Source organism: Ahaetulla prasina, chromosome 10 (assembly GCF_028640845.1).
Source record: "Ahaetulla prasina isolate Xishuangbanna chromosome 10, ASM2864084v1, whole genome shotgun sequence".
Lineage (NCBI taxonomy): Eukaryota > Metazoa > Chordata > Lepidosauria > Squamata > Colubridae > Ahaetulla > Ahaetulla prasina.
The window spans coordinates 16,039,181-16,055,150 of record NC_080548.1 but is presented as its reverse complement, the minus strand read 5'-3'; the positions used below and the strand labels follow the sequence as shown (position 1 = coordinate 16,055,150).

Below are 15,970 nucleotides of genomic sequence, written 5' to 3'. Positions count from 1 at the left end.
GTTTTAGACTCGGGGACCTGGTGGCTCAGTGGCTAAGCTTGTCGATTGAAAGGTCGGCAGTTCAGCGGTTCGAACCCCTAGTGCCACGTAACAGGGTGAGCTCCCGTTACTTGTCCCAGCTTCTACCAACCTAGCAGTTCAAAAGCAAGTAAAAAATGCAAATAGTAAAATAACGACCACCTTTGGTGGGAAGGTAACAGCGTTCCATGGGCCTTTGGCGTTTAGTCATGCCAGCCACATGACCACGGAGACGTCTTTGGACAGCACTGACTCTTCGGCTTTGAAACGGAGATGAGCACCGTCCCCTAGAGTCGGGAATGACTAGCACATATGCGTGAGGGGAACCTTTACCTTCACCTTTACCTTGTTTTATCCTACCAGTAAATCTGATTATTAAAATTGTGAGAATCTTATTTTTTTGATTCTAAGTTGCTGCTTGACTGTGATGCTGCAGTTTGACTCCTGATTACCTACTTACTATTTAATAAGTCTTTATCAATTCTGTATCAGTTCCTTCCTTTTATTTTGAAAGATGTTCTTGTCGATTTATAGCAGTAGCTATAGTTTGCTGAAGGCAATTGGTACCTCATTACTATTTGTTTCGGATTTGCTTTTCTTGCGCTTTTGAGTATTGTGTTTTATGCTTTAATTAGTTTTAGACCATAAATAAGCTTAACTTATGGAAGTACCATATGTATGTTCAATGTTTCTATGGAACCTTCTTTTTTTTTTTACTATTCTAGCTTTGAAGGGAAATATACTGCTTTTCTGTAATCGCATCCTGTGAATAAGAGCAACAAAAATACTTAATTATGTGCGTGCTTAAGTCAAAGACTCATTTTATTGAGGTCAACTTGTGACTACCTGGCCATACATTTAGGGTTGTTTGGGTTTCTTGTTTTTTTGTTTTTTGTTTTTTTGGCAATTGTGTGAAAGTGATTTTACTGTTGCTTTTTTTCTGGGAAATTTTTTTCCCAGCATTTCAATCAACATGCCTCTCTTTTTTTTTTTTTTCCAGGTAAATTTGCAGAGGACATATTCAGAGAGCTTGCTGCACAAGCAACCACATTTGCCTTTCGAGTCAGCTCTTTAGTTGAGAGAGTTGATCGCCTTCAGGTGAAAGTTACTCAGTTGGATCCCAAGGAGGAAGAAGGTATATAAAATGCTATATTTTTAGAACATTATGATTCAGAACTGCAGCAAAAGCCTTTTTTTTTTTCTTGAGACTTTGGGAAATCACCTTGAATCACCCAACAGTCTCGGCTGATCCATCATGCATGAATCTTGTAGAAAAGTGGTGCCCTGCCTTATTTTGATAACGAGGAAGAAGTCACTTCATAATAATGAGAAGCATAAATGTCTTTTGGTTTACCGCTCTGTATAGAGCAATGTTTGTCAGTTTGAAGACGTGTGGACTTCAATTCCCAGAATTCCCCATGCTGCCTGAGGAATTCTGGGAGTTGAAGTCCACATGGCCTTGATATGGTTGAGAAACACTGATAATAGAGGAAAGGACAACCGTGAACAGATTTCGTTCGAAAGAAGCACTCCTTGCCTTGAGGTCCTCTCCAGCCCTTTCTTCTGATTAAACCGTGGAATTCAGCTGCTTGGATTGACTGTGTAAGTTAACTGCCAACATTTTTGAGAAGGAAAGGGAACACAAGGTTAGACAAGACTTAAGAAACAAACATGCAAGGTATAGTTATTTTTTTGCAAATTCAGATAGTCTGTTGCAGGGTGTTGAATTCTGGGAGCTGAAATCCACAAGTCCGAAAGTTGCCAAGGTTGGACATCCCAATCTGTTCCATCCATTGGATTGCTGGTTAGAGTAGGAAGGGAAAGTTTACGTTTTGTAAAAAAATAATAAAAAATACTAACTTGTGTTTCAAATGACTATTTTCTTTCCCACTTTTTTTTTTCATAGTGTCCTTACAAGGTATTAACACCAGGAAAGCCTTCAAGAGTTCTACAACTCAGGACCAAAAGCTCTTTGAGAGAGAATCTGCCCCGCTGCCTGTCCTTGAAACATACAGTACTTGTAATAAACCACCACCTCTTAACATTCTGTCCTCATACAGGTAAGATATCCAGGAGAAATATCATGTTCTTGCTTTAAACTCCCCCCCTCCCCCCCACCAAAGAATGTGGAAAGGCATCAAATGGCTCTTGGAAGAGAGCTTTCTGTTTTAAGCTTAAATTCGGTTTAGATATTTTTGGCTTTTTGAGGAAAAACAAGAGTTGATAGAGAAAACAGAAAAGCAGGGTTGGTGATGACTGCCATGATACAAATTTATAAAAGGAAGATTTGGAGACAAATATCAGTTGATGAGATTAAAAACTTAAAATTAGAAGTTACTTAATTGTGGAAATGTAGCTTAATTGGTTAAGGCGAAGAAAAATAGTCTTTTGTGCATGATGTAAATCAGGGGTCTCCAGCCTTGTCAATTTTAAGACTTGTGGACTTCAACTCCCAGAATTCCTCAGCCAGCATCGCTGGCTGAGAAATTCTGGGAGTTGAAGTCCACAAGTCTTAAAGTTGACAAGGCTGGAGACCCCTGATGTAAATAATTTGCATATTATTTGACTGATGTCTGTATTTGATATAAAGAACTGCCTTCTTTAATTGATTTGTTGGAGAACCAAAAATCAGTCTTGTAAATTAACAAAGACAAAATGGCCTGTTTGTCCAATTTATAGTTGTTCTACTTTAATAGTATTGTATAAACTTCTTCTATGGCCAGTCTAACATACAACATTTCTGTATGTTCTTCTGGGCATGTAATTTAATGCTGCTTTTCTGTTTAACTTTTTGCAATTAACAGTGCATAGATTTGATGGTAAGATTGCTGGAACAAGTCGCAAACTAATTCTCTGGGGAATGTAATTGTTGGACCCTCAAACCTGAAAGTGATAAAATTCTAGAATGTGGTAGCGAAACCAGTTTCTCTGCTTACGGTTCGATTCTGGCATATCATTTTATGTGGCATATTTTGGCTTATGATTATATAATTAAAAGCAGGAAAACATAAATATATGTCCTCTTGTAAAGTAACATATAATTGAGAATATTATGAGTGAGAATGACTTGAAGGTTAGGAATATAACTACTTCCTTAACCCATACCAATTAATACCTTTTTGAATAGGAAAAAAGTAATTACAGGTAGCTGGAGGCAGCTGTCTTTTTTGAGATGACCTCTTCTCCCCCCCCCCCACACACACATTGCCATAAAAATATATATATATATATATATATATATATATATATATATATATATATATATAGAGAGAGAGAGAGAGACGTTTGTCAATAAGGGCAGGTTTCCAAATGGCTGGTAGGCGGGAGGTATCATCACCCGAATAACCAAAGATCTACATATATGTATGTGTTCTGAGGTTTTCGTGGGTGTTTGTATGTAGGTCTTTGGTTATTCGGGTTTTCTCCCGCGTAAAATTGGAAGTGTCTTGGCGACGTTTCGACGAAGTCTCATTCGTCATCTTCAGGCTTCAGCTTCGTGCTTCTGGGAGCACGAAGCACGTGCTCCCAGAAGCACAAAGCTGAAGCCTGAAGATGACGAATGAGACTTCGTCGAAACGCCGCCAAGACACACACACACACACACACACACACACATATATATATATATATATATATATATATATATATATATATATCCATGCTCTCTCAAAATGTTGCCTTTTGCATGTTGAAGAAGTCTGGTACAGAATGGGCTAAAAATTTGGAGTTTTTTTTGGTTTACGTTAAAGGGGAAACTTACTGTTAAGACACAGCGGTATTTTTTCCCTTATTATCTCTGTTTCATATTTGGTTGTCGGGTACACACACGTAACCATCTCATTCTGTATGGATAACCTCTCTCCTAGGGACGATGGCAAAGAAGCACTTAAATTCTACACAGATCCATCATATTTCTTTGATCTTTGGAGGGAGAAAATGCTGCAGGATACCAAGGATATTATGAAAGAGAGACGGAAGCATAGGGTGAGATGTGCGGCACTGTTTTGGTTATGTTCATTTGTCTGCTTTTACCTTTAAGCAAAGAGAAGAAAATGTAGATGATTTCCATATTTCCATTGCCTGACTACAGGCAACCCTTGGTAATGGTAGATATGGACAACCAATCACACAGCTGGTTGAGTGGGGCTGGGTTTTTTTTAAGCAGGGGGAGAGACTTCACTCAACTTCTTTTATGCATTATATGTGCTTCTGCTCTAGTGCCCTGTATTCTGTTACAAGAATAATATATGAAGCAGAATAAGGCAATTTTTTGATGGCCAAAGGCCATATTTATGGGGAGCTTCAGGTAGCAAAGTAGATGGAGCCACATCTCTTTCTGTGAGTGGGCCTATTTGGGGAAAGGTGTTTTGAGGCCTTTCTTTGCTTCCCCACCCCCCCTTTGATAACCCTGTTCTGGATTTAGAGTTTTCTTTTATTTTCTAACTAAGAACAGTATGAAATATGCTATTATTTTCAATAATAATTGTTAGAAGGGAACTCTCCCAGCTTAAAATAATTGCCCATCCTGAATATTTTTTTGTAACAATTATAGTTAATATTGTTATAATAACTACTGAATGTCCAGTGGTAGAATTATTTCTACATTTAAACCTGCAGCTGAGCAAAGTTGGGATTTCCTAATGTGGATTACGTTACCCACTATGTATTTCTGAGTAAAGGTGTTGCAAAAAGAAATCTCGTTTTTGGAACATTTTCAATTGAAATGAATCAGTTGGGAAATTGTACTTGTAAAAAAACTTTGTCTAGATGGCATTTTAACTGCCTTTTTATTTGAGGATGGGAAATTTGCAGTTTTTAAGATCATGATCCCTTTAGTAGCTTCCCTTTAGGCTTTCTCAGCCAAAATTTTACCTTATTTAGTGCCAGCCAGCCTTCTGCAATTAATTTGTAGAAATTCTGAACCATTAAATTAAGGTTTGATTGAGCAGTGTTGACATCAGGGACTATTACACAGCAGTTGCTTATAGCAAAACAAACAAACAAACAACCCAGCTCTTATTTATTTGTCTTTTTACATTTGGGTATCTGCTTATAGCAGGCAAGATATAATCCTGTGATTGGATTTTTGAAGAATATCTTACTGGTCTCTTTTGTAAAGATGCACATTATTTTCACTTGCCTGTGGATACCTATTTACAAAACATAGACCTCAGATAAAACACTGATGCCTAAGATCTATTAAATACTTGTGCTATTGGATTGGTGTAAGCTGCCCAGAGACACCTTATCAGGGAGATGAACAGCATACAAATTCAATAAATAAAACATATAAGTGTAGCTAGACCTAGTATGAAAACATGTTCCGTATTATGTACATTTTTATTGAGATAACCTTTCTTTGATGATGAGAAGCTTAAAGGAGTAATGGCACCTACAATTGCTTCCTATTTATTTGTTTTATAGAAAGAAAAGAAGGATAATCCTAACAGAGGAAATGTCAATCCTCGGAAGATAAAAAGCCGAAAAGAAGAATGGGAAAAAATGAAAATGGGTCAAGAGTTTGTCGATACAAGGGAAAAACATGGAGGGTAAGAGATAAACTGTAATATTAACCATGGAGTTGGACCTGTGACCAACAAGGCTAAAGGTTCCTGTTTCCTGAATAGTAGCCTTCCTAGGAAGGGACATTAATGTGTGTAGTTTGTTTGATTGAGCATGCTCTAGCTCAGGGGTCTCCAACCTTGGCAACTTTAAGACTTGTGGACTTCAACTCCCAAAATTCCGAATTCTGGGAGTTGAAGTCCACAAGTATTAAAGTTGCCAAGGTTGGAGACCCCTGCTCTAGATCAAAGTGAAGTAGAATTTTGAATCCTACCACATTTCTTTAAGGCTATATCTTAAAAAAGATTTTTTAAAAATCTGACTTCTTATCAAACTAGTTTGGGGTCATATTAAGAAAACTGCATGGGTCTCAAATGTAAGTCAACAGGAGTAGTGCTTGACTTTAAAGCAGGGGTGTCTAAACGTGGCAACTTTAAGACTTGATTAGAACCAATATAAATTGCTGTTGTGAAACTGATTTGGAGATTGTTGTTCCTACTGGTGGTTTTAGAGTAGAACTAGAACATATTCTGCAAACTACCTCTTTCTTTCTTAAGATACGGTGGCATTTGAAAGAATAAAGTTCTGCCTATCAGCTTGATTGGGGGGTAACTTCATCTATCACAAATATAAATTGTCTACTTTTACTTGGGCCCAATCATTTTCCTATAGAGATATCTTGGATAGGATCTATTCTTAACTACATTAGCTGGAAACACTAATATGGAATAGTTTTTTGCCCAAAGAAATAAGCATATCAGATAATTCTTTTGATGTTCTGCTATTTAGGAGAAGGTAGACATTGTCTTCTTTAGGGGGTCTATCTGCTTATTAATTGAAACTACAGGTTAAAGAAAACGATCCATTTCAAAAACAAATTTCACTGCATTTAGGGGGTTACTCCAGTGAAATGTTCCCATCCTGTCCAGTAGGGTAATCTTATAATAAAAGCCTGCAGCCAGAGGAATTCCATTTCTGTCTTTCATTATAATTAAGAAACCCTTTTTTGTCAAAGTCATACATACACACACATACACCTTCAGCTCTTCTTCCTTTCGAAAAAAGTGGTGGTGGGGAAACCACAGGTCTAAAATCATTTCTAGAGTGGCACATCATTTGTATTGCAAAAGAGAAGCCTTTGACAATGTTGGAATAAATGAATGGCTGAGCAGAGGTAGGCCATGAACTTTTTCGTATGTGCATTCTGAGATCGTTGGAAGAGAGCTGCCCAATTACTTTTCCACGGCCCTCTCTGCATGGCCACGTGTGTTTATTTTCCACACGTATTTACTCTTGTAATGAACTGGAAATGTCAATTAGGAATCTTGAAAGCCTTTTTAATTGTTTTGGCAAACAGCTGAAATTTGGATAATTCTGCATATCAGTTTTACGTCCATCACTTGCAACCAGGATCAGCTGGCTTGGGAATGCATAGCAAATTGGTGAAACTGTATGAATGTTAATCTGAATCAGAGTGATATACCTCTGGCCCTATTTTGGTACTGTTTTTCTAATAAGTATGTATGAGATTATCATCTGAACTGGTCTCATTTGAAGCAGGCCTAAATGACTGTTTACCCTTTCATAGTGGTGTTGTTGTTTTTTACACTTGGTGTAAGTGCCATGTGTGAGATGAACAGATTGAAAAATCATTCTTGAATAGGAGAAGATTGCTGGTGTAATCCATCATTTTTCTTTTTTAAAGAATAGTATAATTTTTTGAAGGAGATAAATTCCATTGATTTCAGAGGCCTGGGTCTAAATATGGGTAAACTGATCTCTGTCCCTATAATTGAAATTCTAGTTAATAGTAAAATGCTGCAATATAGATAGTTCTCGACTTACGACTGCAATCAAACCCAAAATTTCTGTTGCTAAGACATTTGTTGTGAGTTTTGCCCCATTTTATGACCTTTCTTGCCACAGCTGTTGAGTGAAATTGCAGTTGCTGAGTTGGTAACATGGTGGTTAGGTGAACCTGACTTCTCCATTGACTTTGCTTTTCAGAAGCGGGCAAAAGGGGATCACAAAAGCCAAAAAGATCCCAGGACACTGCAAGTGTTGTAAATGTGAACCAGTTGCCAAGCGTTTCAATTTTGATCACGTGGCCAGGGGAACGCCGTGGTCGCCCGTGTGAAAAATGGTCATAGGTCACTTTTTTTCAGTGCCGTTCTAGCTCTGAACGGTCACTAAATGAGCTGTTGCAAGTTGAGGACTACCTGTAGAGATGTAGAAGTCTGGCCAAGTTACTACCATTTATACGTTTTGCATACGAGATAAGCATTCTACATTTGAAGCTCCTTTGAACTCCTGGAGGGGAAGCCCTTGGTTCACAACTGTACTTTTGTGGTTTTAGATACCCTCCTAACATGGTGTATCAGAATGGAAGCATTGGCTCCAATGAGAGCGTTGATGCTACCTACTATCCACCTCCTCCACAGCCAGAATCGGTTTCACCATCACCTCCTCCATTGTCAGACGATAGTCTTCCGCCACCACCAGCAGAATTTAGGTAAGTATATATTGCTGAAGGCTCACTAACCATCAAAGACAAGACCTTAAAGAGCCTGTCCATTAGGAGGTCAATAGTTGTAACTTGCCAAAAGATATTTTGCAAGCAGTACTTAAACACTCTGCTAAAATAAGCGGTTGCCCTTCTGTGTTTTTGTTTCCATTGCAACGCTTGCTATGATTGTTTTATACGGCATTTTTTCCTTCGTAAAAACATTCAATTATTTATAGCATTGGTGATGGTATATCTTACCATAATTACCAATTGAAGAAGAATGGGGAATTAGTTAATTCCATATTGGGAAGTGCTTTAATTAAAAGGGAAACAAATTCTTACTGGTAAAAGATATGAAATAAATACGAGGGGTTAGGAATTTTATTGAAACAAAATAAAATGTATCTGGATGCTCTTGTGCCTTTTGAAATATGGGCACATTTGGAATATGGAGACTTTGTTAAATATGAAGAGCATGTCATAATGACTAGCCTCAGGTACAAAATAGGCTTTTTTCAGAAAGCAAATAAAGCATTGGACTGTTATCCCCCACCCTGCCCCAATGTTATTTTCTAAGGATAGCGGGCCTAGAAGCATATTGAAAATACTTGGTGCTTTGCTTGTTGCGATGCTAGCTCTTAATTTTAAGGGCAAATGAAGCACCAAATGTGTCTTTTTTAGATTCTTCTCATTTAAACATTAAATATAAAATTAGGTAGGGCAGGGTGCTTCACAAGGGCCAAAAAATGGGTTAGCGAGCACATTATTAATCAGATGCTATGCTGGGGATTCAGCCTATAATTTGTTTAGCATTGCAGAAAGCTGGAATTCTATAAAGGTGGGATTACAAGGGACATGCATTTGTTGACCTTGGGTTTTTGTTTTTTTTAAAAATGCATGTCAAGGTTATTGGAGTGTGAGTTATGTTCAGATTCTTTTCACATCCAATGGAATCTTTCCAAAAGCCTAGGATTCCGGGGGGGAACATTGAATCTAAATTACAGAATTTAAGTCCGTTCTTGTGAGGGATATCAGAAAACGGGAGAAACCGATTGCTTTGTACTACAGTCAAGATGCACTTTTTCACTATTTGATCCTATTTGAAAATCTCACAAGACGTTCTTTTGCTTTCCGTTCTTCCCACTCTCCACTCCACAGCTATCCACCTAGCCAGAGTTTTTCTGGAGGGCTGAAGAAATCCACCCTCGTCAGCCCCAGCCATCCTCCACCAGATCCTCCCATTAGCTCGCCCCCGGGAACCCGACCTGGCTTTGCTCCACCTCCTGCTCCACCACCACCACCACCGGTGGAGGGACTTCCTCCACCCCCTCCACTTGTCGGCTTTCAAGCTGCTGGCATTCCTCCTCCACCATCTCCACCCTCCTTCCCACCTCACCCTGATTTTGCTGCCCCTCCACCCCCTCCACCTCCAGCAGCAGAATATGCCGTTGTGCCATCTTCCCTCCTACCACAGCCCACAAGTGGGGTCCCTGTCCCTCCCCCTCCCCCTCCTCCTCCTGGCCCACCTCCTTCGTCTTTTGGTGGCATGGGTATTCCAGAGGCTTCTATTCAACAACCCGATTTGGTGCCTTCCAAGCCAAAATCCTCATTGCCTGCTGTTAGTGAAGCTAGGAGTGACTTGCTTTCTGCTATTCGTCAAGGTGAGCTTCTTCTTATTTTGGATGTCTGAATGTGAACTACCTTAAAAGGCCAAGCACTGTGCCATAAACACACCCCAATTAGGAGTCATTCTGTGGTTGCTGGCATTCTGAATTTAGCAAAATGTATTGGAAATCATTTAATCTCATACAAGGCATTTGCTGCCATTGTGCATTTGGATTCCTAGCCACCAGTGACAGCTTAACTTCTCTGTTCCATCCAGCAAGTTTAAACAGCAACATTAGCTGCATCCTTTTGACTGGAACTAATTGAAAGTTTAAAAAATTGCCTGACTCCTGTGTTTTGAAGAGAGAATACCCATTGTTGCTTATATGCTTTATTATGGTCCGAATTCTTCTGCATTTGTTACATGCCTTTTAGTTTCTTCTGCATCTCATTAAAATTATCTTCATGTAGCTCACTTTGCCCCAATGTCTTATACAGTAATAATCTTCACATTTGGCATCTTTCTTGCTATATATTTGCGTTTTTCAAAGCAATGTAACTTGCTGAAGAATTCTATAAATCGTGAACGTTACCTTTTGTGTTGGGCTTTTTTCCTGATCATCTTAGTTGCTGCTAATTCCCTTTTCTTCGGGAGGCAAAGTAGTACAGGAAGAGAGAGAGAGAGAGAGAGAGAGAGAGAGAGAGAGAGAGAGCACATATGGAAGGGGGCACCTGCAACTTCTTTCTTTCTTTCCTTGCCAGGATTCCAGCTCCGTAAAGTTGAAGAACAACGTGAACAAGAGAAGGGAGACGTGGTGGGCAATGATGTGGCAACCATCCTCTCGCGCCGCATTGCGGTAGAATACAGCGATTCAGAAGATGATTCCTCGGAGTTTGATGAAGATGAGTGGTCTGATTAAGCCCCTGCCACATCCCCAAAATGGGAACAGAAGCGGATAAGAAAATGGAGAGAAAATGCCAGAATGCCAAACTTTTTTTCTTTTTCCTCTTTTCATCCAATAACCAAAGATCAACTTTCCAGGCTTCCAAATAACTGCTTTCCCTCCCAGTTGATGGGACTTACACATCCTTCCAAGAAAGAAGGAAAATGAACCCTAGATTTCCAGATTCTCAGGTTACTATGAAAATATATGTATATTGTTAAAGATTTTCTTTGGCTTAGGACTAAATTTGCAGCTCCTGGTGCAACCAGGAAGTGTTGCTTAAGATGACAGGCAACCAACTTGCAAGTAATACTAATTTCCTTTGCAACAATTATGTGAGGCACTGGAAAGACTGTTGTAAGCTGGTGATTCACCTCCTTTGTCCCTCAGATAGGGTGTAATTTTAAATTTCTACTCCCACCAGTCCTAACAATAATTTCTTTATGCTAAATTTGGAATGTATTAATTTAGGTTGTATACACTGTGCCGTATACACAACAGGATCTTCTAAACAATTTTATCTCTCTCTCCCCACCCCACCCATGCCTGTTAAACCATAGAATGAGCCAGGAAACAGGGATTCTGTCTGCTTGACCCATAGTACCACTTAAGTTTTTATAATGAAGGTGGAATTTAGTATATGCAAAATTAGGAAGAATTTCCCTCCGTGTGCCTTGAAGACAAGAGCTTTAAGCACTGGATGTGGTCTTGCTTTGCAAGCAAAAGATTTGCAGATTCTCAGTTCAGTAGAAGGTCCTACATGAATCAACTTAGCTGTAAGTGCTCTTTTTTTAAAAAAAAAAATTCACATTATGCTAAAAGCTGAGATGTGATGAAATTAAGCCAGTGGCCCTTCTCTAGACACCACATGGGAGTTTTCATGGACCAACTTGGCCATATGTAATATATGCCCAGTCTTCCTTATTATTTTGCTTTAATCCTTCAATAATTACCACGGAGTCATTTCAGCATTGTTGGAACCTATAGAGCCTCAACCTCAGTTACAAAAGTGGTTTATTGACAAATTGAGGTTCTGCCCTACCAGCATTAGATATACATACTTCTTTGTAACAAACTTTTTTTTTTTCAAATAGCATTTTTGGGGGATTTTCTTAGCCAAGAACTAGTATACAGAATGTCAGAGGGCAGGCCCCTAATTTTATCCAGGCATCCCACTTACTGGAATGATGCTGTCCCTCTAATCAGAGTGATGGTTTGAATAGGGAACTTGCCTACCTATTTATTGGTTTGAAAATCTCTTGCCTTGCCATATGCCCTGTTGCCCTTTTTTCACTAGGATATGCCTCATAACAGCCTGTGCCCCAAAGAGTGTTGCTTTCTTGCTTTTATCCTTACAGACTTTTACTCTATGTTCCTGTTTTAGTTTTGAACTTCTGGTCCCCTAGCTATATAGCAGAGCATTTCTTTAGCCAAAAGAAGGGCCAAACTTTCACAAGTACCGTAGGCAGAACGTCTAAAGTAGCCCGAAGAAATTCTTTCAGTTTGGTGGTTTCCTTTGTGAAGCACTGAACAGCTTTGAGCATCTGATTTGAGCGCATAAAAGATAGGCTGATGGGTAGTTTGCTCCTGAATTATAAAACCTTTCAAAACACTCTATAAATTTCAAGAACGACCCTAAGGCAACCCAGAATTAATATTCAAGTACTAAGAGTAGCGGCCAGCTTAGAATGAAGTGACAAGACTTAGCCTGCTTTTTAATTTGCCGTGCGTTTCATACATGGCAAAAACTTTAACTTTGCGTGACTGTACGTACTAAAATCTCTGTGAATGGCTTCTTCCTAACAGAAGCCACAGGAACATAAAAAGGCTTTTTCAGGTGTGCATTCAGAATGAGAACGGTTACCCAGACATGGTGCCAAGAGAACTATATGGCTGTGCCAATGAAATTAGAGAGCCTCTGTAGTTAGTATAACTCTTTTTTTTCTAGCTATCCCCATGAATGACTTCCCCACCCCCCAGATTGACTTTATCAATTTATATTCAATGTGCTGCATAAGGATAATGAGCATTCTTAGCATAACATTTAAACAGGTTTGACCTAAGGTTGACTTCTAAAAGTTTGGAAGTGGTGCTAATTCTTTCAATGTTCCTTGAGAGGTGGGTGTCCTGCACAGAGAGTGCGATTTATCTTGTCAGCTTTTCACAACCCGATGCCTCTCACTTACAGCTTTTAAATTGATTGTCTTGTGTTGACTAACACCTGAAAACACAGGAGTTCTCCCAACATATCCACACATTCTGAAGCTAGGGTTGAGTTCAGATGCTAGTAAAAAGCTTGATTCCTCTCAATTTAAATCCCTCTTACTGCTTTTTTTGCACTTTTAAGAGGTGAGACCACCTGCTGGAGAAGAATAAGTTGTTACTTATTTAACATCATGTTCAATAGAACTGCCCTGAAAAAAATCGCCTGAGAAACAGAAAACCAGTCTAACACCTCACCTAGCCAAATGGGCCACAGTTACCAGCCAGGCCAGGGGTCTCCAACTTTGGCCATTTTAAGACTTGTGGACCACTTGCGAACTTCCCCGTGCTGGCTGGGGAATTCTGGGAGTTGAAGTCCGCAAGTCTTAAAGAGGCCAAGATTGGAGACCCTTGAGCCAGGCCATGGAATCCTTAGGTGCTGGACGGCGACTGCCTCTCCTACTGCTCCAGTTTTAAAGAGATCTTCTCCCTGAACTAAAACGAATGAAATTGTCTCTTTGAGACATTCATGCTTGGCGTGAAGCATCAAAATAGATTTGATCCATCTCCAAAAGATGGCTTTAGTCTCGCTATTCTGATTTTAGAATAGTTAATCGAACTTAATTGAAGACGTTAGTTAATTGAACTTAATTGAAGATGCTGTACAGATTTCATTCTCTGAGTTAGTTGGAATACTTGAGCTTTTCTTACAGCATCTAAACAGCAGGAGCAGCTGCTTGGTTCAATGGAGGAATAGGGTGGAGAAGGAATTTCATTGGAACAACAGTGCTACTGCTTGATTTCTACAGAGAGCCCACCCCTTATTTACTTTACTTTCCCCCCCCTTTTGCATCACACCTTCTGAGTAAACTAGTTTTTCAAATTGCTTTCTTTAAAAATATATATATATATTTTAAGTTCTAGATTGTGCCACCAGATCCAAAACCTTTTTCTACAATGCTGGGTCCAAAACGTTTCCTACAGCCTTTGAAGATTGACTTCTTTCCTTCTCCACCATAGTTGACCACATTATGAGGAAGGACCCTTCAAAATCTCAAGAAGTCGCAAAGCTTTGTCACGCAAGCAATTGGGCAGAGAGAGTCTTAAAATAGGCCTCGGATCACACAGCTGGGGAGAAGGGTGCTGTGTCTTTTTATCAGGGTGCTCGTGCTACAGAAACACTGGGGCCGCCTCTGCTTGATTTTTTTAATATGTTTTTAAACAGAGTTTTGAAGTGGGGAGGGAGAGCGTGACTTTTTCTTTCCTTATTGCACCTTTTAACATGATTCATTTTAATTGATTTTAAAAACTAACAATGTTTTTATTATGTAGAATAAGTTGACTTCTATAAGTGCCTTTTTTCATGAAATATATTTATGTAAGAGTAATTATTTCAAATGTATCATAGGTCATACCTGAACACAAAAGTGGGATGTTGAAGAAAGTGTTCTTTTAACAAAGCTCTCTAAATGGTCAGTTTGTAAAAAAAAAGAGAGAGATCAATAGATATACCTTAATTAACTGCCGGAGGAAATGGTTATGAACGCAGATGTTGGTTTTATCTGTAGAGACCAAGAGCGTTTACACGTTCCAGAATATCGGGCAACAGCCAGCGGTATGATTTTTCCAGGTGTTTTGTCAGTGTATCCATACACACTTGGTGAAAATGAGCGACCATTCCATGATAGGCTGAAAGTCTGCTTTACTGTAAACTCAGCCGTTGTGCGAATTGGCTTTTGGGATGAATTCAAAAGTCCTTAAACCTAAAGCCAAAAGTGCTGTAATGACACCAACCATATCCACGCTAGAGGCCAGTGATCCTCAGAGTATGTCTGTACTGCCTGATGATCAGTACCAAATTCTGCCTGACAGGTCTTGGGTGAAGAGGGAGAAGCACAATGGTGATTGGAATTGTTGCTTTTCTTCCACACTCTCATGCAGAGTTTGGCTCTCCGTATTCATTTTATTGTCCCTAGTTGCTGTTTTTAATCCAAATCTTTTAAAAAACTGCTTTTATAATCTCTCTAATTTTGTCTACCTTTCCTCGGGGGACTTCTTGTAAAGTATGTGTGATTAAAACAAAACTTTTTATCATATAAACCTTAAAGAAATGAGAAATCCTTTCTAGCCATTGTGTTATGTTTAAGGTTGGATGAATCGGTCACTTTCTCTAGCGCTTGGTTATAATCTCTTACTGCCATTCACACGATCATCTTTTCTTGCCTATATTTCCTGGCGCATGTACAACTTACAAGTCTGAACGCATATGTGCTTTTTGTACTCCCTCAACCTATGCATTTTTAACACAGGTCAGAATTTCACTGGAAAAATCCAGTGCAGCCCCATGACTGCAGGATAACAGTTCCAGTGAAAAATGTCCTCTTCCTTAGTATCGCCTTGCAAAACTTGGTCCTGTTGCTATTCCTAATTTTCATCTCCTTTTAAAGTCACTTTTTAACCTGCTGCCCTAAAGATCAGAAGTTACAAAAATGGTACAAAAGAATATTTGTAATATTTGGCAGCTGTTTTGATATCCTTTCATTCTACTTTGGATGTGCATGGCTTAATGGTTCTGCAAGCCTCAGTCCACAAATCTGGTTTAAGAAAACATTTGGAAACATTGATAAACTTCCCGGATAGTCCATGTGTATGGCAGAGATCCTTGATTTTAGAAAATCACAAAGGAAGTGTGCAGGATAAATAGGGATCTGGGCCTTTAGTGGGGTTAAAAAAAGTTTTCTTTTTTTTTTCCTTGAGAGGATATAATGCTAAATATTCATTTTGTTCTAAATATATTGAAAGGAATTACCCAAAAGCTTCCAGTTTTTCTCTCCTGACCCCAAAGTTCATCACATTTTCACAACTTACTGCAAAAATGTTTGGGGACTCTATGTCAGTTTGATAGGAATAGTTCAAATATTCTTGCACATAGTCACAGGGATAAATCTAGAGTCTCATTGATTCCTTTTTCCCGCCAGAAAAAGAAAATACATTTTTAGTTGAGTGAAGTTCATTAGACCTGGAGATAAATGCAGCTTAAAATGTAGAAACCCTAGAAGGCTTCTTGATGCCACAAATAGAAGCCGAGGGTATCCTGGAAATTATAACTTCCAAGTACAAAAGTTTTCTGCCT

At 39.0% G+C, this 15,970-nt stretch overlaps 1 protein-coding gene across 2 annotated transcripts in view; it reads left to right on the top strand.

The window, feature by feature from the left end:
- Positions 1-15,683, top strand: part of WASF2 (WASP family member 2) — a 39,873-nt gene extending 24,190 nt beyond the window's left edge. For both annotated transcript variants that reach the window (XM_058195630.1, XM_058195631.1), the window contains exons 3-9: positions 1,019-1,153; positions 1,925-2,078; positions 3,885-4,002; positions 5,443-5,567; positions 7,937-8,092; positions 9,245-9,747; positions 10,454-15,683. In XM_058195630.1, the coding sequence (XP_058051613.1) occupies positions 1,019-1,153; positions 1,925-2,078; positions 3,885-4,002; positions 5,443-5,567; positions 7,937-8,092; positions 9,245-9,747; positions 10,454-10,611 (1,349 nt within the window). In that variant the 3' untranslated portion in view covers positions 10,612-15,683. The remainder of the gene's footprint in view (positions 1-1,018; positions 1,154-1,924; positions 2,079-3,884; positions 4,003-5,442; positions 5,568-7,936; positions 8,093-9,244; positions 9,748-10,453) is intronic.
- Positions 15,684-15,970: the final 287 nt, after the last annotated feature.